The 27,022-nt window shown below is 44.8% G+C and overlaps 1 protein-coding gene across 1 annotated transcript in view; it reads left to right on the top strand.

Annotated features, from left to right (window-relative positions):
- PIK3R6 (phosphoinositide-3-kinase regulatory subunit 6) overlaps positions 1-26,014 on the top strand; it is a 66,160-nt gene extending 40,146 nt beyond the window's left edge. Inside the window, exons 12-20 of the mRNA XM_024235287.3 lie at positions 311-389; positions 1,174-1,296; positions 4,996-5,106; positions 5,407-5,497; positions 5,834-5,904; positions 6,548-6,638; positions 9,342-9,457; positions 24,560-24,672; positions 25,299-26,014. Of these exons, the coding sequence (XP_024091055.1) occupies positions 311-389; positions 1,174-1,296; positions 4,996-5,106; positions 5,407-5,497; positions 5,834-5,904; positions 6,548-6,638; positions 9,342-9,457; positions 24,560-24,672; positions 25,299-25,455 (952 nt within the window). The 3' untranslated portion in view covers positions 25,456-26,014. The remainder of the gene's footprint in view (positions 1-310; positions 390-1,173; positions 1,297-4,995; positions 5,107-5,406; positions 5,498-5,833; positions 5,905-6,547; positions 6,639-9,341; positions 9,458-24,559; positions 24,673-25,298) is intronic.
- Positions 26,015-27,022: the final 1,008 nt, after the last annotated feature.

Here is a 27,022-nt window from a genome sequence, read left to right as displayed (position 1 = left end):
TGGTGAAGGATCGCAGGGTGGCAGGAGAGGGTCAGGAGGCAGAGGCCAGGGTGGGACGGAGGAGGATGCCGCACAGTGCCCGCAGCCGTCACAGAGCATCGCAATCCCTGCTTTGTGTTCGTTAGCTCCGTGAACCCTCATCACCATCCTGCGAGGGAGACATTACTGTACCCATTTTGTAGGTGAGAAAGTAGAGGCTCAGAAAGATGACACAAACTGCCCATGGTCAAGAGATAACAAACAGCAGAGCTGAGTCTGTTTGAAGCCAAGCCCCGCCCCTAACCTCCTCTGCTTTGCTGCCCGTTGCTAGGAAACGGGAGACCCAGAAGTTCTGCCTCACTCCCAGACTCAGCCTGCAGCTCTACTACATCCCCGTGCTGGCGCCTGAGGTGACTGGACCGCGGGGAGGCGGTGGCGGGGCAGAGACAGGGCAGGCTGGGCAGGGACACACCTGCAGCCCCGCATCCCCCACATCCCCGGCTCAGGGACTAGAATAAGCATCCTTAGAATGTAGAGGCGGGAGAGAGGTCAGCAGTCTTCTATTTCGGAGGCTGCAGACGGTGCTCTGGGGGCTGAATGTGGCCAGAGATTGAGTCTCTCTCTCGATGGCAGCCTGCTTGCTGCTATTTGTTTTGTTTTTGTAGGTAATGGAATTAGTTGCAAACTTCTCAAACACAGGGCTCTCTCTCTCTCTCTCTCTCACCTTCCCTCCCCTCTTTCATACACACACATACACACACACCCCACACTTTCTGGTATGACATGAAAGGAAATTTCAGGCAGTGAAGTCCATTGATCTAGTTGGGGGGACAGAGCCACACTTGCAGTTCTTACTTCCTACTGCACACGCCAGCCACTTCCTACCGCACACTCCACTTCCTACTACACACTCCACTTCCTATTGGGAAGCAGTAAGGTCAAAGCCATACTTGTCTCTCCCCTTTTAAAGTCAGTGATCATTTTTCAATGTCCCTGCTGAGTGAACCTCAGCAAAAGATATTCTAGCTTCATCTGAGTTTATAAAACAGAACAACGATGTGTCTTCACATGCAGAAATTCACGCCCCAAGAGGTTAAATGACTTGACCATGTTCACACAGCCTAGGCTGATGGCAGCTGGAAGGCAGAGCTGGAGAGAGGGCCTGACGGGTCTGCCCCATCCCCTTTCCCCCAGAAGCCTGCAGCATCCAGGCAGCCGGAGTTGGGAGAGCTGGCTACGTTCCTGGGCCGCGTAGACCCGTGGTACCAGAGCAATGTCAACACGCTGTGCCCCGCCATCCACAAGCTGGCTGAGATGGTAGGGGAGGGTGAGGGTACCAGGGAGGGAGAGAGGGACGGGAGTGGGGTCTGGGCAGAGGGGAGAACGGAGGAGCCCAAGTAGGCAGTGAGGGTGAAATGGGGGTGAGAGGGGGCTATATTTTTGCTGCTGCACTTGACCTTTGACCTTAAGAGTCAGGTGGTGAGACAGGAAGGGAATTCAAGAGAGGGGCCCTAACCAGATAGTGGCTTTGAACTCACTTGGGACACTTACCAGGCACGTACTTTGGACCAGACCACTGTGGAAAAGACGAAGTAAAATATTCTTTCGTAAGTATGTAGGGCAGTTATACTCCTTCTTGTGTGAGCTTCCTGTGATCCTTTTTCTTTTTTGTCATTTATTTATTTATTTTTATTTTACTTCACGTTCTGGGATACATGTGCAGAATGTGCAGGTTTGTTACACAGGTATACATGTGCCATGGTGGTTTGCTGCACCCATCAACCCCTCATCTAGGTTTTAAGCCCCGCATGCATTAGGTATTTGTCCTAATGCTCTCCCTACCCTTGCCACCAACCCCCAGACAGGCCCCAGTGTGTGATGTTCCACTCCCTGTGTCCATGTGTTCTCATTGTTCAGCTCCCACTTACGAGTGAGAACATGTGGTGTTTGGTTTTCTGTTCCTATGTTAGTTTGCTGAGAATGATGGTTTCCAGCTTCACCATGTCCCTGAAAAGGACATTAACTCATTCTTTTTTATGGCTGCATAGTATTCCATAGTGTATATGTGCCACAATTTCTTTGTCCTGTCTATCATTGATGGACATTTGGGCTGGTTCCAAGTCTTTGCTATTGTAAATAGTGCCACAATAAACATACGTGTGCATGTGTCTTTATAGTGGAATGAATCATTTTTCAATGATTGTAACAGCTGATGTTTCCTGAGCACTTATGCTGCACCGGGCACTGTTTGTTCTAAACACTTACACACAGGGCAGCTCATTTAATTTGCACAGGAGCCCAGAGGCAGGTGCCCCTGTTGGTAGGTACCATTGTCACCGTTTTACAGATAGAGCAGCTGAGACACAAAGAGATTAGGTATCTTGCCTGAAGTCACAAAATGAGTGGTGGAATGCCAGTTGGAAACAGGCAGCTTGACTCCAGAGCATCCTCTCCTAACCACAAACCCACACTGCCATACCCCAACCGTGGCTGGCAGTGGGGAGGGAACTCATCTTTTACTGATTTGAAAGGGCTTTTATATAGTAAGAGAATTCTACCTTTTTTGTCATTACATATGTTGCAGATTTTTTTCCCACAGTTGTAACTTGCCTATCCACTTTTTGACTTGCAGAAGTTTAATACTTGGGTGTAGTCAGACATAGCACTTTTATTCTTTACAGTTTTTGCCTTTGGAGTCGTGCTTCCGAAAGCTTAAATAAATGTTCACTGATAATTTACTCTAACACTTTCCATGTCTCAATTTTTACATTTAATTAATTGCCTATCTGCAATTAATTTTATTGTTCAGTGTGAAGTATGTCATTTTATTTTTTCCAAATGTTGAGCTAGTTGTCCTAAAGCTATTTTGCATAAACCATCTTGCCGCAGCAATTTGAAATGCCACTTTTATCATTTGCTAAATACTTACATGTGCTTGTATTTAGTACATGATACTTACATGTGTTTGTATTTAGTATGTGATCCTTACATGTGCTTGTAAGTATTTAGTACATACCTATTCTCTCATTGATTTATTCATTTCTGTACAAATTAGCCTTTTGATATTTTAATATCTGGCTATAGAAGCCTGCCCACCCCATTATTCTTCTTTTTCAAAACTTTTCAGAATATGCTTATTTATCTTCCTGATAAACTTTAGAATTTCAAGTTTTGTTTTTGTTATTATTTTTAATCCTATTGGATTTTGATTGAAATTTGGGGAGAATTAGCATCTTTCGCATATTGAGTTTTTCTCTCTAGGAGCGTGGTATAGCTCTTCATTTGTCCAAGTGTCCTTATATATCCCTCGGTATAAGTGTAAAGTTTGCATCATACAGCTTCTGTCCAATTCTCACTAAATTTATTACTCGTGTGTGATAGTGTTTCTTACTATTGCGAATAGTATCTTTATCCCATTATATTTAGGTAGTGCCTGCTGCTAATATAAAAGGAAGCTATTGATTTATACATATTTATTTATTTTAGTTTTAAAAACTGCAGTAAAAAATATAACATTAATTTACCACTTTTACATATCTGTTTTTTAACTTGCCACTTTACTGAGCTCTCCATTTTGCTTTATCATTTGACTGATGAGGCTGTCTTCTTACATATTTTATTCAAATAAGGATATTTAGGGGTGCACATTTTCTGGCTTATACCTGATCCGAAAATGTCTTTGCATACACACAAAGACCATTTAGCTGGGTATTAAAATACTTTTTCCTTGAAACTTGGAGGCTATTACAGTGGGAACATTTGATGCAGGCCCCATTGGTGCTCCTTTGCTGGTAGCTATTTTTCTCCGCCGGGACACTGTAAGGTTTTGGTTTCCCCTTCTCCTTGTAATTAACAATTTGAATGGCCCTATGCTTACTCCAAAAGCGGTTTCCACATGAAGAGACCAGAAACATTGTGAGCAATGATAGCATTATTAGAATACATTCATAGCTCCTCAGTGTGACCCTTTCGAAAGGAACAATATTTCAGTACACCAGATGTGAGAGTCAGAAGAGGTCTTATAGGATCGGATATGAGTTGGATGAGATCAACTCTGAGCTTCCTTCTAGCCCTGACACTATCACATTCTATGTAGATGTTCTGAAAACCCAGTCACTATGCTTTATCATCATATGGGACCAGGGAAGGACTGGAGGACAAGACGCATAGTCCATTCCCAATAACACGCAAACCTGAATTATTTTATATTATTTTATTTTATTTTATTTTATTTTATTTTATTTTGAAATGGAGTTTTGCTCTTGTTGCCCAGGCTGGAGTGCAATGGCACAATCTTGGCTCACTGCAACCTCCACCTCCTGGATTCAAGCAATTCTCCTGCCTTAGCCTCCTGAGTAGCTGGGATTACAGAAATGTGCCACCACATCTGGCTAATTTTGTATTTTTAGTAGAGACAAGGTTTTTCCATGTTGGTCAGGCTGGTCTCAAACTCCTGACCTCAGGTGACTCGCCTGCCTCGGCCTCCCAGAATGTTGCGATTACAGGCGTGAGCCACCACGCCCAGCCAATTAGTTTATTAATAGATGCAGAGACCACCAGAGCTGAAAGAGACATCAGATCATCTGGTTCAACCTCTCATTTTCTCTAGAAGGACACTCGGGCCTCAAAGAGTCTGAATAACTTGCCCATGCCTGCTTGGCCAATGGCAAGTAGCCCATCCAAGCCTAGAACCCAGTCCTGGCTCTCTCATTAGCTTTACTCTCCAGCATCTTGTCTCCCCCAATCACTTAGCACAGTGCCTCACACATAGCATTGCTCAGTAGTCTCTGCAGAATTGAAATGAGTCAGATTCCCTAGGGAGGCAGGGCTCTGGACAGGAATATTTTGATTGGGAGTGGAAATTCAGTGGTAGGAAAGGTTTGGAATGTGTTGAAGGACTCATTGGGTTAGTGCATCCCAGAGATGTAGGGGCTTGAGGTTTCTCTATGAAGAAAATGGCATCTCCCACAGTGGCCTTGGGGGAGTTGGTGAAGATATTCCCTGTCTCCATCACAGCCTCCTTCCCTGGACACATCCCGGACTGTGGACCCCTTCATCCTAGACGTCATCACCTACTACGTCCGCATGGGCACCCAACCCATCTATTTCCAGATCTACACAGTCAAGGTAAGCATCCCACTGGAGGCTCCAAGGTACCCCAGGACCCCACCAATTAAATACCCAGGCTCTGGGGAAACATTGGTCACCAAGTCACCAATCATGAACACACCCAGACGCTCTTGGTTATTAAGGTTACCTTCTTCATCGCTAAATGAATCAGATCATTATTAACTTCAAGACCTCAAATCCAAGAAGTAGGTTTTCTTTATGTGGAAGGGTTCTCCATGGCCCCAGATCCCTGGAAATCAGGGATAGAGTGATTTGGAAATCACACCAGGAAATGCCACCCTCCCTTCCTCTCTCCAGATCTTCTTCAGTGACCTGAGCCAAGACCCTACTGAAGACATTTTCCTCATTGAACTGAAGGTGAAGATCCAAGATTCTAAATTCCCCAAAGGTAAGCATCTGCCTCCCTTTTCCCAAAGGTCACCCGGACTCAGCTTCTCCAAACTCTCATCCTTCCACCTCTCACCTGATGATGCCTGCACGCCCACACCCTCAGTGCTTGTCCCTGCTGTTCCCTACCTCTGCTGAATGCCAAGGCTGCCCTTGATCCCCTCCAACCCCTGCAAGACTGAAAGGCAGCCTGGCCCCCGGAGGTGTTGCCTTTCCATCCAGGGAGATGGCTGGATGGGTAAACCCAGCAGCTCGGCTCCTGCCCTCAGAGAGGTGGGGAAGTCAGGGTGAGAGTCCTGGGAACCTCCACCCCAAGCCTCTTCTCATCTCCCCGCAGATGGCTTTTCACCCAGGAGGAGAGGCGTGGCCGAGAGCCCAGGGGCAGAGCTCTCCCTGTGCTACCAGAAGGTCAGTGTGCATGGATGTGGTCAGTAGGTGGCCAAGAGGTACACCTGGAGGGAGCAGGCCTCCGGGACAAGCAAGGAAGCAGACAGAGCCAAAGAAAGCTTCTGCCCCTTTTCTTGAAGCTGCCCGCAGAGTTCCCCAGCCTTCAGGGAGTTTTGCAGGGATGGGTGGGTTAAGTTGGCCTTACATGTAGACCAGGAGGTGATCTGATTTAAGGAACAAGGGGGCTGACCCCTTGCTAAAAAATATCTTCCTCGCTAGCTGACCAGAGGCTTGAACTGATTTCACTGGAGATTTATTCTTTGGGGTCTGGAAGGCTGAACATACTCTCTAGGACTAGGAATGCTGTAAGCCCTTGTCTGCTAGCCCTTATGGGACCTTAGTGACATAGACAAAACCGGGTCTGGCACAGTGGCTCATGCCTGTAATCCCAGCGCTTTGGGAGGCTGAGGCAGGAGGATCACTTGAGCCCAGGAGTTCAAGACCAGCCTGGGCAACAGAGTGAAACCCCCCGGCTCAAAAAAAAAAAAGACTCTCATGGCGGGGGTGGAAAACAGGGGAGAGAGGCAAGACTGTGGATGTGGGGATGCGTGGGGAAAGGGTATGTCCTGAGGACCTCCACCTGTTCCTCGATCCCCCTCCTCAGGCCTTGCTTAGCCACCGGCCCCGAGAGGTCACCGTTTCCCTGCGGGCCACTGGGCTGGTCCTGAAGGCCATTCCAGCCAGCGACACAGAAGGTGAGGAATGGGGAATGCAGAGCAAAGAAAGAGAGAAGAGATGAGAAGGGCAATGCTGGGGAGAGGGCAGAGTGGCAGGAGAAGGGGAAGCCCTCTCAGTCATGGAACTGGAGCCAGGACCAGGACTTGGTGACTGCCTTCAAGTTGCTTGCTGTGGGGTCACCCAGACTCTAGCACTGGCCACTGGATTGAGCCTCAGCAGCCTGGTGAGACATAGCTGGAAGGTGGAGGGACTCCAGGGAGGGATTGTAGTTGGCCTCCTGCCATGGAATTGGGACTGCAGGACTAGTTGTCTTCTGTTTGGAAATTTAGGACTTTGACTGTCATTCCAAAAAAAAATGGAGACAATAGAAAATGCCAATTTATGTGCATATAGTAAATTATAAATATTAGCTCATATTGTAAGCTCCCTGGTCTCCTGGAATAATGCAAAGGACGGCAATACGGATTATGAACATTGCAAACATGCGCCAGAGGCCAGGCAGTGAAGCATGTGAACCCTAGAAAATAGATATTATTAGTATTAGCAACTTCTTACTAGAGAGGAAATGGAAGGAAGGAGAATAACACACCCAACATCATCTCTGTGAGGAAGAATCAGAACTGGAATTCCAACCCAGGTATTCTCATGCAAGAGCCTATGTTCCTTACCACTGCCTCCCCCGGGATTGCCAAATCTCAACAGACTAGACTTAGGGGATGTTATCCGGTGATGCTTGTAGAAGATCATTTTGGAGCAAACAAGAAAGTTCACCCAGGCAGAATTATATCTTGTTCACCATCTATTCCCTTTGTCCATGACATGTCCTGGCATGTAGTAGATACTTGATCAATATTTCTAGAATAAATGAAATGCTACTTTACATTCAAAAATTTGTTTTAAAAAATGAATGAACACATTTGGAATATTCCAGAAGAAATACGGAATGAAAATACGCATGAGCCAGGCTGGAATGCTCATGAGGAAGCCAACTCTGATCCCTCCTCTCCTATCCGACCACGAGTATTTACTCCATCTCTGAAATCCACTGTGGCTTTGCTAGCATTCCAATTAAGGCGCCTCCCTGACAATAATGCATTTGTGTTCATATGTGGACATCATAGCTTCACAATTTCCTTAGCATCTGGCACAAAGAAGAAACTCAAGAAATTATATCACTTCCTAATAAAATTGCTTCCAGGCAAGTTGAATTTGTGGATGACATATGAAACTCCATCACAGCAGGACACTCTTTACCTGCAGCTCTTTAACACCGTGAAGGAGGCGCATAATTGTGGCAGTAGCTCTTAACCTAGAAGTGGCTCAGGAGCAGACCGTCAAGGGCACAGGGCCAGAGCCAGATGGGCAGGTCTCACACCCCAGCTTTGCCGCTGACTATCTATGTGACCTTGGATGTGTGACCTGTGTCCTCTCTACCTGTTTTTTTTTTTTTTCTAAAATGGAGATAATAAGTAGCTACTAATTTGTGTGCATACAGTAAACGATAAATGTTAGCTCTTATTGTTCAAACTATATTCCTTCCATTTCTCTCACAGACTCTCCCCACTCCCAGCCCTACTCTAGACCCTATCAGAACCAGTCTGATGATGCCAGCACCCTCGGTAGAGCAGACTTCTACAAACCCTCTTTAGTTGGCAGGGAGGGGTGAAACCTACCAGCAGGCACACAATGATGATTTTTGACACATTGTACACTATTAAGCAACCCTGTCTCTACTAAAAATACAAAAAAAAAAAAATTAGCCTGTGTGGTGGGGCTCGCCTGTAATCCCAGCTACTTGGGAGGCTGAGTGAGGCAGGAGAATTGCTTGAACCTGGGAGGCAGAGGTTGCAGTGACCGAAATCATGCCACTGTACTACAGCCTGGGCAACAGAGTGAGACTCTGCCTCAAAAAATATATATATATAAAAATATATATGTATATATACACATATATGTGTGTGTGTATATATACGTATATATGTGTATGTCTATATATACATATATACGTGTGTGTATATATACGTATATACGTATATACATGTGTGTCTATATATATACGTGTGTGTATATATACATATATACATATGTGTGTGTATATATACATATATACATATGTGTGTGTATATATACATATATACATATGTGTGTATGTATATATACTTATATATGTGTATGTGCGTATATGTGTATATATGTATGTGTGTGTGTGTGTATATATATATACACACAAAAAAAAACTATAATAAAAAAAGAAAGTCAAAGAAACACTCGACCTGTTGGCACTGATGCCCTCCTCACCCACTTGGAGCCTCTGTCCTGCACAACATCCCTGGACAGGTGCTTCTTTCATTCTTAGCATGCCCAAGAGCTGCAGGAAGTTCAAGAGAACTTCTAGAACTTTATTCCTTTTAAAAAGGGTTGCAGGAGGAGATAATGAAAGGGTAGGGGGTGGGGATTTGGGTTGGTGATGGCCGCTGACCTGAGGATACAGAAACTTGTGGATTCACCAGGGAAGGGAGACGGATGATTGAGAAGGAAGACAGATGATTGAGAAGGAACCGTAACTTGGCTGGGACCAAGCAGATTCAGGAAGTGGGGGCCCAAGGAGGAGTGAGAGGGCTGGGGGTGTCAAGATGGGTTCATGGAGATCTTGAGACCTAGAATCTCAAACTCCCCTACTTCCCAGGAGGTCCATTTACAGCCCCACAAATCTCATTCAGTTTCAGGGTCTCGCCATTGCCCCCTGCCTGCTGCTCCTGTCACAGACCACACGTGTCTGAATGTCAACGTCACAGAGGTTGTCAAGTCCTCCAACTTGGCAGGAAAGTCCTTCTCTGTAAGTACTGAGTAGACTGAGAAAGGGAGACAGCCAGCTGGGACAGCAGTAGGTGGCTGGGAGCCCAGAGGGGAGGGCATTCAGAGAAGGGAACTGACTTCCCAGCCTTTCTGAGCCTTTGCTATTGGAGTGGGTCTTCCTGTTGGAAGGAATCTGCTTTTCAATCAGTCTGTTTGAAGTGCAGAGTGCCCACTGGTATAAGGAAAGCACTTTAAGAGTCAAAGCCCTGCCCTCCATCTGCTGACCATTTGAGGACCCAAGACATACCCAGATGACTGCAAAATGCACCTACGTCCAGTCATCCCAGCCACCACACCACAGCCAGACTCCTAAACAACAAGAGCCCAACCTTTGACCAAATCAGACCAGCTCTCTCAATCCCCTTACCCTTTGCCCTTTAGCCTTTGCTCATATCAACAATTTTTTTTTTTTCTCGAGACGGAGTCTTACTCTGTCACCCAGGCTGGAGTGCAGTGGTGCAATCTTGGTTCACTGCAACCCCCGCCTCCCAGGTTCAAGCAATTCTCCTGCCTCAGCCTCTTGAGTAGCTGGGACTACAGGCGTGCACCACCTCACCCAGCTAATTTTTGTATTTTTAGTAGAGACAGGGTTTCGCCATGTTGACTAGGCTGGTCTCGAATTCCTGACCTCAGGTGATCCACCTGCCGCGGCTTCCCCACTCAGCTTGGCTTTGGTGCCCCATGATTGCACCTGAACCATGTTCTCACTGATGTCCTCACTCCCATGCACCACCCAGCAGGCTGACACTCGATTTAGGTCAAGCCACCTACTCAGTCTGTATGCCCAGATGGGCAAGTGCTTCTGGAATAACCCCTGCATCCTCATTGATTAGATCCACAGCAAACTCATGACCTCCCCGTCACCCAGATCCTTGGGATCACTCAGCCCTTTCCTCCCCCTCCTCCTCCAGGCTCTTCTCTATCTGTTCGCAGTTCTCTGTCTCCAGCTTTTACCTCTTCCTCTCCACTGCTCCTTCCGCTTAGCCTACACATGCTCAGGTCTTTTCCATCTTAAAAGAAAAAAAAAAGGCAAAAAAAAAAACAACTCTGCCATGACCCAACTACCTCTCTAGCTACCCACTGCATCTCTTTCCTTCCCTTCTCAGTCAAACTCCTTGAAAGGTACTTCTAGAAGAGTTTCCAGCCCCTTATCAATAACTCTTCTACCCACGACCACCTGGTTACACATGTCCTGCTGTGGCAAAGTCACCTCCATGTTGCCAAAACCAGTGGTCACTTTTTAGCCCTTATATTTCTTTATCCTTTAAGATAATTTTTTTTGTTTTGTTTTGTTTTGTTTTGTTTTTTCGAGATGGAGTCTCATTCTGTCACCAGGCTGGAGTGCAGTGGTGCAATCTCGGCTCACTGTAACCTCTGACTCCCTGGTTCAAGTGATTCTCCTGCTTCAGCCTCCTGAGTATCTGGGATTACAGGCACACATGCCCAGTTAATTTTTGTATTTTTAGTAGAGACGGGGTTTCACCATGTTGGCCAGGATGGTCTCGAACTCCTGACCTCGTGATCCACCTGCCTCGGCTTCCCAAAGTGTTGGGATTACAAGCGTGAGCCACCATGCCTGGCCAAGATAATGTTTTAACCTATAAACAAAAGTTTCATTATTTATTTTGGAAAATATAGAATAGCACAAAAAGTACTTTCACTAGTAGTCCCAATCCCTGGAGAGAATGACTATTAGCATTTTCAGGTGTAATCACCAATCCGTTTTTTTCTAGATATTTTAAGATAATTGATAGCTGCACTACATACTGGTGTATACCTTGGTGTTTTTAACTCAAAAATATACTAAAGCCTTGTAAATAGGTCTTGATGGGACCTTGCTTTGGTATTAAATATGTTTTGTGTCATTAAGCATATGTCAGTATTTATTATATGATGGTTGCATATACCTGTATAATTATGTAAATAAATTCTAAGATGACACTTAAGTAAGTTCTCATTTTTCACCATTACAAGCGTAGTGTGAGCAATTTGCTTAGGGGTAAGTATGTGCTAAAAATCATGGTTATGTCTTTTTAGAAGAATGCCTAGAAGTGAAATCATTCAGTTAGGTGGCATCCTTTTTATATATTTTGCCAAATTGTCCTCCGGAAAGTCTATGCCAAGTTCCAATCTGATTGTAGTGTTTGAGTGCCAATTTTGCAGCACAATTCACATATTGACTGATTTTTTTCATCTTCACAAATTTGATGATCAAACTTTTCATTATTTTGTTTCTTTTATTACCAATTAGTGAAATTGAATACTTTCTTGTATTTCTATTTCTTCATTCATATATTTCCTATTTGTATTCTCATCCCATACTAATATCCTATTTTATAGTGTGAGGATATTAACCCCTTATTTGTCATAAATTTTGGAAATACTTTTCTCAGTTTGTCTTTTGATGCTTTTTTAACCTAAAATAGCTTTATATTGTGATGTTGCAAAATCTACCAATCATTTTCCTTTAATGATTTCTGACTCTGATATGATTAAACATTATATATGTCTAAAGACCGTATTTCCTTGAATTTAAGGCATACCACAATTTTACGTACTACTAAGAAAGAAACAATGCTTCCTAAACTATGGACAGTGCTATCTTATCACATTGGTTGCAAAATACTCCCTAATTAGAGATGTTAAAATGTGTTTTAGAATCAATGAAAATGGCATGCCTGTTTAATAGTAGTATGCTGTTCCTTCCTTGTGGTTTTATTCTTTCTTTTATTTCTTTACTCATTCTAAACATATTTATTTTATAATCTGATTTATGTAATTACATTATCTGTAATTACTGGGAGTCTAATCCTTCTGTTTGTTGGGTTCACTGACCCCCTCCCCACAGTAGCTTGTTTCTCAATTACGAGTTCATATTTCTTGGGGCTTTATCTGTGGGAAAACTGGGTGGAAAAATTGTCCTTTTAGAGAAATTCTGAATTTGTTTTTGCCAACTGCCTCAGAGATGTTATCAGCTCAGGACCATATATTGAGTTCAGTTTTGCCTGAGAAATTACCAGACCGTGAAGATAGTGTACATGTGTACCCCAAATTCACATCCTGACGGGCTTGTAGCTAAGAATCTCCAGGAAAGACTTGCCTTCCTCACTCATTTCACAAGCCAAAGGGGATGGGCTTTTTTCTGTGGTCTTCCCTATTTCTGTGTTCATTTTTTCGTCTGTTTTTGTCTTTTGTTTTATTTTGCTTTCTAGTCTTTCTCTCAGCGTGTAGCCTTCAAGAGTCCCTGCTTCATGTAACCCCACACCATTGCTTTCCCTCCCCACATGGCTATTTAAACTCAAGCCCTTTGATTCCTGAGTTTATTAGCAAATGCTCCTAGGACAGCCAAAGCATCTGACTTACACAATTTCAACTTCTTTGGAATGTATTGACATTTTCTTCGTTGCCTGGTACGTGATCAACTTTTTGTTGTTGTTGTTGTTTTTGAGACTGAGTCTCACTCTGTTGCCAGGCTGGAGTGCAGTGGTGAGATCTCGGCTCACTGCAACCTCTGCCTACTGGGTTCAAGCGATTCTCCTGCCTCAGCTTCCCAAGTAGCTGGGACTACAGGCGTGTGCCACCACACCCTGCTAATTTTTGTATTTTTAGTAGAGATGGGGTTTCACCATGTTGGCCAGGATGGTCCCTATCTCTTGGCCTCGTGATCCGCCTGCCTTGGCCTCCCAAAGTGCTGAGATTACAGGAGTGAATGATCAACTTTTTAATATTCAATGGCAACTAAAAATACATGTTTGTTTTCTATCTATAGAATAGATAAAGTATGAAATTTAATTATTAAATCAAACACATTGTATTACTATAATCTACAAATTTAAAATATTTTTTGTCTACTTCATCCGGCCAAAACTGAGAGAGGTTTGTGGATGTTTCTGCTATGGTTTTGATTTTGTCAATTCTATCTGGATTTCTTTGAACGTGAACTTTCTTCTAGTTTTTGATGCTGCTGTTATATAATATGATGCCTTCTTATGCCTAGTCTTTGTATGAGACTTTTTTTTTCTTTTCTCTCTCTCTTTGGAAGCCTTAAATACTTAATTTCAGAGAAGATTCTGAATGTCACAAGAATATACCTTGGTGGGATCTTTTTTCATTCATCATTTTGGACCTTTGATGGACATTCTCAATCTGGAGACTCACATCTTTCAATTCTCAGATATTTTCTAATACAATCTTTAAAATGATTTCCTTCCCTTTATTTCTTTGCTTTCTCTTTCTGGAACTATGAATAGTAGGATGTTTGACCTCCTAAATTAATGCTTTAATTTTCTTATCTTTTTTCTCCCATTGTTCTTCTTTGTCATTTCTTCAATTTGGGGGGAGTTTTCTTCAAATTCATTTTTTGAAAATTTAGGCTATTTAAGAACTCTTTCTTGTTTTCTGGTTATTTGTTGTCTCTCCTAATATGGTCTCTTGGCTGGGCACAGTGGCTCACGCCTGTAATCCCAGCACTTTGGGAGGCAGAGGAGGGTGGATCACAAGGTCAAGAGGTTGAGACCAGCCTGGCCAACATGGTGAAACCCCACATCTACTAAAAATACAAAAATTATCTGGGCATGGTGGCGCATGCCTGTAATCCCAGCTACTTGGGAGGTTGAGGCAGGAGAATCGTTTGAATCTGGGAGGCGGAGGTTGCAGTGAGCCGAGATCACGCCATTGCACTCCGGCCTGGGCAACAGGGTGAGACTCTGTCTCAAAAAAAAAAAAAAAAAAAAAAAAAAAAAAGATCTCTCTCTTAACTAAAGAGTGGGGCACTAAAAACCTGGGTCAATGGTGGGCTTCTCAGTGGGCACTCAGAAGGCCATGGTCCTTTCTGTGGGGGGAACCCAGATGTCAGTATCTGCAAGTCTCTTTGCTAGGACAGTTTTGTTTTTCCAGAAATGAGTCCTCTGGGCTCCTGCCTCAGCGAGTAAAGGGGGCCAGGGATGAGGGGTGGATAAGCCTGCTTATTATGCCTGTCACTCTGGAGCTGGGATAATTTCACTTTCTCTTTTCCAACTTGGATGCCTTTTATTTCTTTCTCTTGTCTGACTGCTCTAACTAGGACTTCTGTTATGTTGGATAGGAGTAGTGACAGTGGGCATCCTTGCCTTATTCCAGTTCTTAGACGTAATGGTTTCAATTTTCCGTCACTCAGTGTGATGTTGGCTGTGGGTTTGTCATATATGGCTTTTATTATTTTGAGATATGTTCCTTCTATTCCTACTTTGGTAAGGGCTTTTATCATGAAGAGAAGCTGGATTTTATGAAATGCTGTTTCCGAATTTATTAATACAATCATATAATTTTTGTTTTTAATTCTGTTTATGTGGTGAATCACATTTATTGATTTGTGTGTGTTGAACCAACCTTGCATTGTTGGAATAAAATTCACTTGATTGCAGTTCATTATCTTTTTGATTCACTGTTGAATTTGGTTTGCTAGTATTTTGTTGAGGATTTTTGCATCTATGTTCATCAGGCATATTGGTCTATAGTTTTTGTTGTTGTTGTTGTGTTCTTGCCTAGCTTTGGTATCAGAGTGACTGACCCTGGCTTCATAGAATGAAGTAGGGAGGATTCCCTTCTTCTCAATGTTTTTTGAACAGTGTCAGTAAGATTAGTATCAGTTCTTCCTTGTATGTCTTGTAGAATTCCACTGTGAACCCATCTGCTCCTGGGGTTTTTTTTAATTGAGAGTTTTTTTTTATCACTAATTCAATTTCATTACTCATTATTGGTGTGTTCAAGATTCTATTTCCTCTTGGTTCAATCTTGGGAAGTTGTATGTTCCTAGATAAATGGAATTTATCCATTTCCTCTAGATTTTCCTGTTTGTGTGCATAGAGATGCTTATAGGTCTCTGATGATCTTTTGCATTTCTGTTGTATCAATTGTAATAATACCTTTCTCATTTCTGATTGTGCTTATTTGATTCTTTCTTTTTTTCTTGGTTAATCTAGCTAGTGGTCTATCAATTTTGTTTATCGTTTCAAAGAACCAATTTTTCATTTCATCGATCCTTTGTATTTTTTTGTCCCAATTCCATTTAGTTCTGCTCTGATCTTTGTTATTTTCTTCTGCTAGCTTAGGGTGTGGTTTGTTCTTATTTTTCTAGTTCCTTGACATGCAACATTAGGTTATTGATTTGAGATCCATCTTTTTTATATAGGCATTTAACACTATAAACTTCCCTCTTAGCACTGCTTTTGATGTACTCCAGAGGTTTTGTTATGTTGTATTTCTATTTTCATTCATTTCAAAAATTTTTTTATTTCTGCCTTAATTTTATCATTGATGCAACAATCATTCAGGAGCAAATTATTTAATTCTCATGTATAGTTTTGAGGGTTCCTCTTGGTGTTGATTTCTAGTTTTATTCCACTGTGGTCTGAGAAGGTACTTGATATGACTTCAGATTTTTAAAAAATTTATTGAGACTCACCTTGTGGTCTAGCATATGGCCAATTTTTGAGAATGCGCCATGTGCAAATGAGAAGAATTACATTCTGCAGTTGTAGAGTAGATTGTTCTGTAAATGTCTGTTAGGTCCATTTGGTCTAGAGTCCAATTTAAGTCCAGAGTTTCTTTGTTGATTTTCTGCCTTGATAATTTGTCTAGTGCATCAATGGAGTACTAAAGTCTCCCTCTATTATTCTATTGGTGTCTGATGTGGTTTGGCTGTGTCCACACCCAAATCTCATCTTGAATTCCCACATGTTGTGGGAGGGACCCAGTTGGAGGTAATTGAATCATGGGGTCAGGTCTTTCCCATGCTGTTCTTGTGATAGTGAGTAAGTCTTACAAGATCTGATGGTGGTATAAGAAGGAGTTTCCCTGCACAAGCTCTCTTTTTGCCTGCTGCCATCCATCTAAGATGTGACTTGCTCCTCCTTGCCTTCTGCCATGATTGTGAGGCCTCCCCAGCCATGTGGAACTGTAAGTCCATTAAACCTCTTTCTTTTGTAAATTTCCCAGTCTCAGGTATGTCTTTATCCGCAGCGTGAAATGGATTAATACAGTAAATTGGTACCAGTAGAATGGGGTGCTGCTGAAAAGATACCCAAAAATGTTGAAGCAACTTTGGAACTGGGTAACAGGCAGAGGTTGGAACAGTTTGGAGGGCTCAGAAGAAGACAGGAAAATGGGAAAGCTTGGAACTTCCTAGAGACTTTTTGAATGGTTTTGCCCAAAAAGTTGATAGCGATATGGACAATAAAGTCCAGGCTAAGGTGGTCTCAGATGGAAATGAGAAACTTGTTGGGAACTGGAGCAAAGGTGACTCTTGTTATGTTTTAGCAAAACTGGTGGCATTTTTGTGGAACTTTGAACTTGAGAGATATGATTTAGGGTATGTGGCAGAAGAAACTTCTAAGCAGCAATGCATTCAAGAGGTGACTTGGGTGCTGTTAAAGGCATTCAGTTTTATAAGGGAAGCAGAGCATAAGAGTTTATAAAATTTGCAACCTGACAATGCAATAGAAAAGAAAATCCCATTTTTTGAGGATAAATTCAGGCTGGCTGTAGAAATTTGCATAAGTAATGAGGAGCCAAATGTTAATCCCCAAGACAATGGGGAAAATGTCTCCAGGACATGTCAGAGGTCTTCACAGCAGCCTCTCCCATCACAGGCCCTGAGACCTAGGAGGAAAAAATGGTTTCATGGGCTGGGCCCAGGGTACCTGTGCTGTGTGCAGCCTAGAGACTTGGTGTCCTGCATCCCAGCTGCTCCAGCCATGCCTGAAAGGGACCAATGTAGAGCTCGGGCCGTGGCTTTAGAGGGTGCAAGCCCTAAGCCTTGGCAGCTTTCATGTGGTGTTGAGCCTGCAAGTGCACAGAAGTCAAGAATTAGCGTTTGAGAACCTCCATCTAGATTTCAGAGGATGTATGGAAATGCCTGAATGCCCAGGCAGAAGTTTGCTGCAGGGGCAAGGCCCTCATAGAAAACCTCTGCTAAGGCAGTGCAGAAGGGAAATGTGGGGTCAGAGCCCCCATGCAGAGTCTCTGCTGGGGCTAGGAGCTGTGAGAAGAGGGCCACCATCCTCCAGACCCAGAATGATAGATCCGCTGACAGCTTGCACGTGTGCCTAGAAAAGCTGCAGACACTCAACGCCAGCCCATGAAAGCAGCTGGGAGGGAGGCAGTACCCTGCAAAGCCACAGGGGCAGAGCTGTCCAGGACCATGGGAACCCACCTCTCACAACAGTGTGACCTGGATGTGAGACATGGAGTCAAAGGAGATCATTTTGGAGGTTTAAGATTTGACTCCCCTTCTGGATTTCAGACCTGCATGGGGCCTGTAGCGCCTTTGTTTTGGCCAACTTCTCCCATTTGGAATGGCTGTATTTACTCAATGCCTGTACCCCTGTTGTATCTAGGAAGTAACTAACTTGCTTTTGATTTTACAGGCTCATAAGCAGAAGGGATTTGCCTTGTCTCAAATAAGACTTTGGACTTTGGACTGTGAACTTTTCAGTAAATGCTGAAATGAGTTAAGACGGGGGGCTGTTGGGAAGGCATGATTGGTTTTGAAATGTGAGGACATGAGATTTGGGAGGTGCCAGCAGTGGAATGATGTGGTTTGGCTGTGTCCCTACCCAAATCTGATCTTGCATTCCCACATGTTGTGGGAGGGGCCTGGTGGGAGGTAATTGAATCATGGGGACAGGTCTTTCCCATGCTGCTCTCGTGATAGTGGGTAAGTCTCACGAGATCTGATGGTGATATAAGAAGGAGTTTCCCTGCACAAGCTCTCTTTTTGCCTGCTGCCATCCATGTTAGACAGGACTTTGCTCCTCTTTTGCCTTCTTCCATGATTGTGAGGCCTCCCCAGCCATGTGGAACTGTAAATCCATTAAACCTCTTTCTTTTGTAAATTTCCCAGTCTCAGGTATGTCTTTATCAGCAGTGTGAAAATGGATTAATACAGTGGCTATCTCTTTGATCTAGTAGTATTTATGAATCTGGGTGCTCCAGTGTTTGGTGCATATATGTTTAGAATTGTTATGTCTTCTTGTTGAATTGATCCCTTTAACATTATAGATGACCTTGTCTTTTTTTACTGTTGATTTAAACTCTGTTTTATCTAAGTATAGCCACTCCTACCTGTTTTTGGTTTGATTTGTGTGAAATATCTTTTTCCACCCCTTAGAGTGTAAATGCCTTAACAGTTAGGCAGATTTCTTGTATGCAACATACAGTTGGATCCTGTTTTTCTTATCCATTCCACCAGCCTATATCTTATTGATCCCCCTACTTCAACCTCCTGAGTAGCTGAGACCACAGGTGCAAGCCACTATGCCCAGCTAATTTTTTAATTTTTTGTAGAGAAGAGGTTTCACTATGTTGCCCAAGCTAGTCTCAAATTCTGTTTTATCTGATATAAGTATAGCTACTCCTACTTGTTTTTGGTTTGATTTGTGTGAAATATCTTTTTCCACCCCTTAGAGTATAAATGTCTTTAACAGTTAGGCAGATTTCTTGTATGCAACATACAGTTGGATCCTGTTTTTCTTATCCATTCCACCAGCCTATATCTTATTGATCCCCCTACTTCAACCTCCTGAGTAGCTGAGACCACAGGTGCAAGCCACTATGCCCAGCTAATTTTTTAATTTTTTGTAGAGAAGAGGTTTCACTATGTTGCCCAGGCTAGTCTCAAATTCCTGGACTGAAGTGATCCTCCTATCTTAATGCTTGGAACTCAAGCATCCCAAAGTGCTGGGATTACGGGCATGAGCCACTGTGCCCAGCTGAGCCTATACCTTTTAAGTGGAGCATTTAGTCCCTTTACATTTAAGGTTAGTATTGATATGTGAGGTTTTGTTCCTGTCATAATTATTACCTAGTTGCTTTGCAGTCTTGTGTAATTGTTTTATAAGACCTATATGTTTTATACTTTCTTATGTTTTTATGACAATGAGTATCACCCTTTTCTTTCCATGTTTAGAAATCCTTTGAGCATTTCTTGTAGGACCTGTCTAGTAGTGACAAATTCCCTTAGTGTTTGCTTTTCTGGTAAATACTTTATTTCTCCTTCATTTATGAATTTAGTTGAGCAGGATACAAAATTCTTGGCATCTTTTTTTCTTTAAGAAGACTGAAAATAGAACCCCAGTCTCTTCTGGCTTGCAAGGTTTTGGGTGAGAAGCCTGCTGTTAGTATGATGGGATTATCCTTTTAGGCAATTAGACAAAATATATATATTTGAAGTTATGTTTATATGTTAATACCCCAATGAAGCTGGCTTCTAGCACTGTCATAAATGTTTTCCCCAGTTTTATATTCCTTTGGTCAATTTTGAATGGAATTCCATCACTAGAGCTGAAGCCCTGTACTCTGAGTCTTTAAACACCCTAAAATCTATAAATTCAGAGACACCACTTTCTTACAGACTTTCTTCTACACGCCTGACTATTACTAGTTGGCCTCATTCCCTGAACTCCTTTTCCTAGATCCTTAAGTAGCTACTGTCCTCAATTTCCATCCATGGCTCACTTCTCTTTTCATTTCCTGGACTATCAAACTCACAAGGATTTAGTTCCGTTTGTTAAGTCCTCCCGAATCTGTATCTTCTGCCCTGACATTCATACCTGAGTTTTTGACTCCTGCACTGAACTAAATTAGCATGATCTGGATGTCCCACAATACCACAACCTCAAGATATTTAAAATCAAAGCCAGTACTTTCTAATAGTTAAGAGCTCTCTAGAGCCAGATTGTCTGGATTCAGATCTTGCCTCTGCCATTTACCAGTTATATGATGTTAAGCAAGTTAATATCTCTGTGACTCAGTATCATTTTATGAAAAGGGGAGACAGTCATTCCTCAGTATCCGGGATTGTTTCTGGGACCCCCAAGGATACAAAAATCCATGGATGCTAAAGTCTCTTACTGTTGGCGCTTTGTATGTGCAGGTTCCACATATGCAGATATGGAGGGACAGCTATAATAACATTACCTACCTCATCCAGTTATGAGGACTGACTGTGGCATGCGAAGCTCTTAGAAGAGTGCTTGGCTAAAGTAAACATTATGTATGTGTTAGCAGTCATTTTTATTTCATCTCCTCCTTTTATCTCCTGTCTCGTTTAATGGTACCATCATTAACCAATCACCTCTGCCAGAAACCCAGGAGTCATCCCTGGTGCCTCCTCTTCCTCACTTTCCTTTGTCCTGATGGAACACTTCTCAAATCTCTCCCTTCTTTGTCCTCTCTCTTCTGGTCCAGCTTGGTTGGCCAACTGTCCCTGTTTGCCTGGGACTAAAGGGGTTTCTTGGACTTGGGACTTTGAATGCTAACACCAAGAAAGTCCCAGGCAAATCAAGCAAGTTGGTCACCTCAAGTCTGACCTTCATCTATCTCCTTCCAGCTGGTCTCCCCAGCGATACTCTGATCCTCCTTAAGTCCACCTTCCTGCCCATGTTATTCCATACTTAAAACTCCCCTATCATTTCCCATTCTCCAGGGAGAGAAAAACTCTTCAGTGTTGCATAGCTTCACTCCCCTTCTTCTCCATCTGCAGCTTTGGGAACTCCCTGGAGGCTCTTCCCACCATGTGTTTGGAAGTGTTCATGAAGTCACATCCCTGTGCCTTTGCTCATGCTAGTTGCCTGACCTGAAATCTCATTCCTCCCTCCCACCTGCCCACCTTCTTTTTATAATTCCTACTCATCCTACAAGTTGAGACTCAGGTGTCGTCTCCCTCAGGAGGCCTTTCCTAATGCTTTTCCCCCTTCCTTCCACATCCTCCACCCTCCTCCCTTCACCTAAGTGAGCTAAGTGCACCACCTCTGTGCTCCCATAGGACCCTGGGGACACAGTTATGGAAATATTTGTGACACTATAAATGGCATGATCTTTGTATGTCAATGGCCTGCAAACTCCCTAGACTCAGGACCCTCATCTTAGTTGGTGTGGTGTCTGGCCTGCAGCAGGGCCTCACCAGATATTTGTTGAGTCATCTAATCCACCTTCCACCTCATCCTAGATCTCAAGCCAGAACAGGAAGCTGACCCTTTCTGAGGCAGCCTGTCCACTGTAGGAGAGCTCTGATTGGCTGAGAGGTCTGCCTTGAACTGAAATCTGTCTTCTTATAGGGCAGCCCAATATTGAAGTTTTAGGCTCCAAAGTGGACCTATTTACCCTTCTGTTGCATTTCCTCTTTCAAAGTTCCTTAAAGTGGTTTCTGTTTTTAATGACCTCTTTAAACAACCTGGTCAGGGGCTTTTTGAAAGTCTAAACTTATCACTTCAGCAAGTTCCCTTCTATCCCTATAGGGACTTGCTAGGGGAAAATTCCAGTAGCTGTGCTTTCCTCTCGGAACCAGGCAGGTCCACATACATGTTTTGTCCACATGGACTGAATGATAACCACTGAGGGGAAGCTCATGGTGAGCTGGAGTAAGAAGGCAGAGACAGCTTGAAGAATGGCATGGGGGCAAGGGCCTGTGGCTGGCTCAGTAAGTTTAAGGGTCAGATATGACCTTAGCTGGATTGGAAGTTTGAAATAGAAGAGAAGTGGGAAATAAAGCAGAAACAGAAGAACTGGGGCTTTGGGGTATGTTGTTAAGCCACCAACAGAGAACAGGAGACAATTAGCAGCACTTTGCCCATTCCTTAGTCTTACAGAGAGTGGGATCCTTTGCAAATTCTGCATCTGGCCCTTTCCACTGGCTCTCATGGCTTCATTTATAGACTAGAATCTAAGACTCTTGTGCTCCTTATGGGCCAAAGCCAAGGAGGTAGAGTGTGTCTAGGTGTGCAGACCACAAAGGGAAATGAAAGGCATCTGCCCACACCGCAGGCAGGTGGGAGGAGGCCCAGAGACTGTGTGTGATTACCTAGAAGGTGGGGCCAGGTCCATGGGCAGGGCGTGGAGGCCCAAATCCTGCCAGAGACACCTAGAGCAGCCTGATGCTAAAGAAGGAACACCAAGTTGAGAGTCAGAGAGCTGGCCCCATAGCTACCACTGTGCAGGCTTCAGTGGGTCACATTCGATCCCCAGTCTCCTAACCTATGGAAGCCATGCATCTCTCTCACCAGGTGCAATCAGTTCAGGTGCAATTCCATTCACTACGGCAAACAGAATGCACCTGGCTTTCCCCCACCCCCCAGCTCTTGCAGAACTTCAGCCCCGTGCAGTCTCTCCAGGTATTTTTGGAGGGCCACGAGTGACATTCCAGTATCAACAATCATTCCATTAGCTGTCCATTCAGTGCCCACTAGATTCCACTGCCTGCCCCCCTGACCAGAACCTCCCACTGTGCCTGACAGCTCCAGAGCACAGAGCACTAAAGGTGCCACAGGCTCTTTTTTTTTTTTTTGAGACAGAGTCTCATTCTGTTGCCCAGGCTGGAGTGCAGTGGTGCAATCTTGGCTCACTGCAACCTCCGCCTCCTGGGTTCAAGTGATTCTCCTGCCTTGGCCTCTTAGGTAGCTGGGATTACAAATGCCCACCACCATGCCTGGCTAATTTGTATTTTTAGTAGAGACGGGGTTTCACCATGTTGGCCAGGCTGATCTCGAACTCCTGACCTCAGGTGATCTGCCCACCTTGGCCTCCCAAAGTGCTGCGATTACAGGCGTGAGCCACTGCACCCAGCCAAGGTGCCACAGTTTCTGTTGGCACCAGGGGAGAAGCCCCCTCTCCCCTGAGTGTTACCCTCTGTCATGGAGTTGCCCCGTCTTACAGAGGTTTTGTTAAATCTGTCTTTACTCACAGCTCACCCATTGAGACACACAGGAGTCTATGCATAGCGGGGTGATAGGTGGGGACTTGGCCTAGGGGACAAACCAAGAAGAGAAAGAACCCACAGTAGGTTCCCCTTCCCCTCTGACACCTGGGACTTCATCGCTGAGTCCATTAGTCATGCGTGGCTCCTTCTTGGAAAATTATAATTAACAAGAGTTCTTAACAGTGTCTTGGGCTCTGTTCCAAGCACTTAATATATGCTATCTCATGTAATCTTCACAACAATCCTAAAAGGTAGCACAGAGAGATTAAGAAACATGCTTAAGGTCACACAGCTAGTAAGTGGCAGAACCGGGATTAGAGCCTGGGCAGCCTGGCTTAGAGACTATGCTCTTACCCTCCTCCCAGTGGATCCTGCACAGCTTGTCCACAGACTTCTGGCTGGCCTACCCCCATCCCCTAAAAGTTCAGCTGAAATGCCTGGACATGGTGAACCCCCAGTTTAGGCTGCTGCTCGTGCCTCTGCTAGGTGACATTGAACAACTCAGTGGTTGTTCTCAGCCCTGCCTACACTCAGGAGCTTTTTAAAAAATGCCTGTGCCTGGGCTCAATTCCATGCCATTTCAATCAGAATCTCCAATATTATGTTTTTGAAAATTGATTCTTATGGGCAGCCAGAGTTAAGAACACTTGAATGAGATGGTCTCTGAGGCCTCTGGCAACTCCAGGGTTCTGTGGTTGTAAATTACCCAAAGCTGCTGTGTGTGGAATGAGACACAACCTCCGAAAGCTCCACCTGGAACCCACAATGCTCCAAGTTCTCTGCCCAATGGGAGGCGACCTCTCTGGAGCTGCTCCCTCAGGTCAGGAGTTATAAAGATGCCTGGGGGTGCTTTCCTTCGGCTTGGTCTGAACTTGGGGTCTTTGGCTGCTTTCTAGACCCTCTGTGTCTGCAGCAGGCAAATAATGTTGTATGTGATTTAATGCTGAGAACCGGGGTCAAGACTTTTAAAACCCTTGAAATACTCCCCAAATTCCATATATGTTAACACGTCTGTCATAGAGGAGGTGCTCGGAAAATGTTGAAGAAATCAACACTCAAATTCAGGTAACTTGACAACCTGGCAAGCACTATCCACAGCATTACCGTTTGTGTTCAAAATCAAGGACGACAGGCTGGGAAAAGAATTGGAAAAACGACGTGAGATCCAAGGGCAAGGACAGCCTAGAAGCAGTTTGTTCAGGGTTGTCATGCCTCAGTCACTTGCAGGAGGAGAGCTGGGGTCCCCATGTGCTGGACTGAAGAAATACAGCAGATTCCAGGGTAGGAGATGTTGGCAGGGCCACCTGTTGAGCAAAGGCAACACTCACACGTGCGATCTCTCTGCTGCAGACAGTGACCAACACCTTCAGGACAAACAATATCCAGATCCAGAGCCAGGACCAGAGGCTGCTGACACTGTCACTGGACAAGGACGATCAACGCACTTTCAGGGATGTGGTCAGGTGAGGCGGGGCCTGCCAACCCTAGAGGTCCAGGGCCCGTGGGACAAACTGAAGCAGGAGCCAGCTCCTGCTATCTCCCGCCTCTAGCTCAAGGCACCTCATCGGAGGTAGATCCTGTGGCCAGGCAGGTGACCTTGTATGAACCTTGGTGAGGATGGACTGAGGCCACCGCCCTATGCCTTGGATCCAGGAAGTTGAGGCAAATGAATGGCAGACCCAGGGCAGCAGCTGATATTGCATTTTCCCCAGATGCCTCTGCATACACTCAGCCTGCAGCCTCCTGATCCAGTCCCCTCTGCAGGCACGGGCCCCTCCCACACAGGCTGACCTGTGGCATCTGTGTCCCAGTTAGCCGACCCTTACTAGCTTCCCCTAGGGAGGTGTGTTTGGGTAAGGGAGGCATACGCAGAGTTACTTGCTCCAAGTGTCTCCTCCTCTCCCGGTGAACCCCAGGCCCAGGTTGTTCTTTCTCGTCCTGACTCTTCCTCTTTCTTCTGTGTGGCCGCCGCCTCTATGCCCTACAATAACAGCTCTAGGCCCTACAATAACAGCTCTGCCTTTCAAATGCCCTAGGCAGATCTGATCCCTGAGACGGGTCACCTGAGCTGGTCTCTCTCCACCTACAGATTCGAGGTTGCTCCCTGCCCAGAACCGTGTTCCGGGGCCCAGAAGTCCAGGGCGCCGTGGCTCAATTTGCACGGGCAACAGGAGATGGAAGCAATCAAAGCCAAGCCCAAGCCCCTTCTGATGCCCATCAACACATTCTCTGGCATTGTCCAGTGAGCCTACAGGGACAGCAGGCCCAGGAGGAAGGATACACTACCCCACCAACCCCAAACACTCACACCAACAGCCAGAGCAAGGCCCAGCTCCACACGGCAGCTTTGGCCTTGACCAGGAGCCAGCGAGTGCCTGGGAGCACAGGGAGCCTGCCCTGGGGGCTGTGACGAGGAAGGGCCCACACGGAGATCTACGGATGGCCCGGGCAGTGCCGCAGCTGCTTAAGGACACACACGCCAAGCCCAGCTTCTCAAACAAATGTCAACTCCTTCATTTAGCTTCAATTCCCACTTCTCCCACTGTCCTCTCCCACCCAAACTCCCCACCCAGCCCTTAAAACCAGGGTTAAAGCTGCTGTCTTGGCCAGAGCCCTGTTGCCTAGGGGAAAATGGGAAAATGGGAAGCAGGGAACAGCAACAGCACCACCTCCCTCCCAAGTCTCTTCCCTTCCCACTCTCAGGCCACTGACCACCTCACCCAGTCCAGGCAGGTGTCTCTATCAGGTGAGAGAAAAATGTCAGATTCAATAAATGTACACTGAAGTGTTTCTGCTTTCATCTCATACCTGGCAATATTTATATGTTAATAGGAATCATCAGGGCAGTCCTTTATATAACCCATTGAGTCTACTTGGGCCAGGTAAGAGTTCTGTGAAGTATAAACTGGTGTGTTCTGTCTCCTGTCCCTTGCTTCCTCTGTCACTGCTCTGGAGTGCAGTGGCGCAATCACAGCTCACTGAAACCTCGATTTCTCGGGCCCAAGCGATCCTCTCACCTCAGCCTCTCAAGTAGCTGGGACTATGGGCGCATGACACCATGCCCTACTACGTTTGGGATTTTTTGTTTTGGGGCCTTTTTTTTTTTTTTTTTTTTGACAGAGTCTTTCTCTGTCACCCAAGCTGGGGTACAATGGCATGATCTCAGCTCACTGCAACCTCCACCTCCCGGGCTTAAGCGATTCTCCCTGCCTCAGCCTCCCAAGTAGCTAGGATTACCGGCATGCACCACCACGCCCTGCTAATTTTTGTATTTTTAGTAGAGACAGAGTTTCACCATGTTGGCCAGGTTGGTCTCGAACTCCCAACCTCAGGTGATCTGCCCGCCTCGGCCTTGCAAAGTGCTGGGATTAGAGGCATGAGCCACTGCGCCTGGCCGTTTTGGGGCTTTTTTTTTTTTTTTTAGAGGTGAGGTCTTCCTAAGTTGCCCAGGCTGGTCTTGAATTCCTGGGTTCAAGAGATCCTCCTACCTCAGTCACCCAAAGTACTGGGATTATAGGCATGAACCACCGCACTGGCCAAGCCAGAGATTAAAGACATCAAAATTCTTGGCTTTTATGTTCAAAAACTTACATCCAAGTGTAAAATAGAAAGATCAATGACACATCTTCAGTTTCTTCATCCCCAGAAATAGGTATGGTGTGGGGGGAAAACAACAGAGAAACAAAAATGCTTGGACTTGAGTCCTATCACCTGGGCGGAGTGCCAGGGGATGATGGTGGGTATGGGGGTAAGGTGAAGATGGTAGAAGATTCCCTTTTAAGTTTGGGAATCCAAGAATAGAGAAGAGGGCAC

Source organism: Pongo abelii, chromosome 19 (genome assembly GCF_028885655.2).
Source record: "Pongo abelii isolate AG06213 chromosome 19, NHGRI_mPonAbe1-v2.0_pri, whole genome shotgun sequence".
NCBI lineage: Eukaryota > Metazoa > Chordata > Mammalia > Primates > Hominidae > Pongo > Pongo abelii.
The sequence above is the reverse complement of the archived record's forward strand: the minus strand, read 5'-3'. Positions and strand labels throughout refer to the sequence as shown.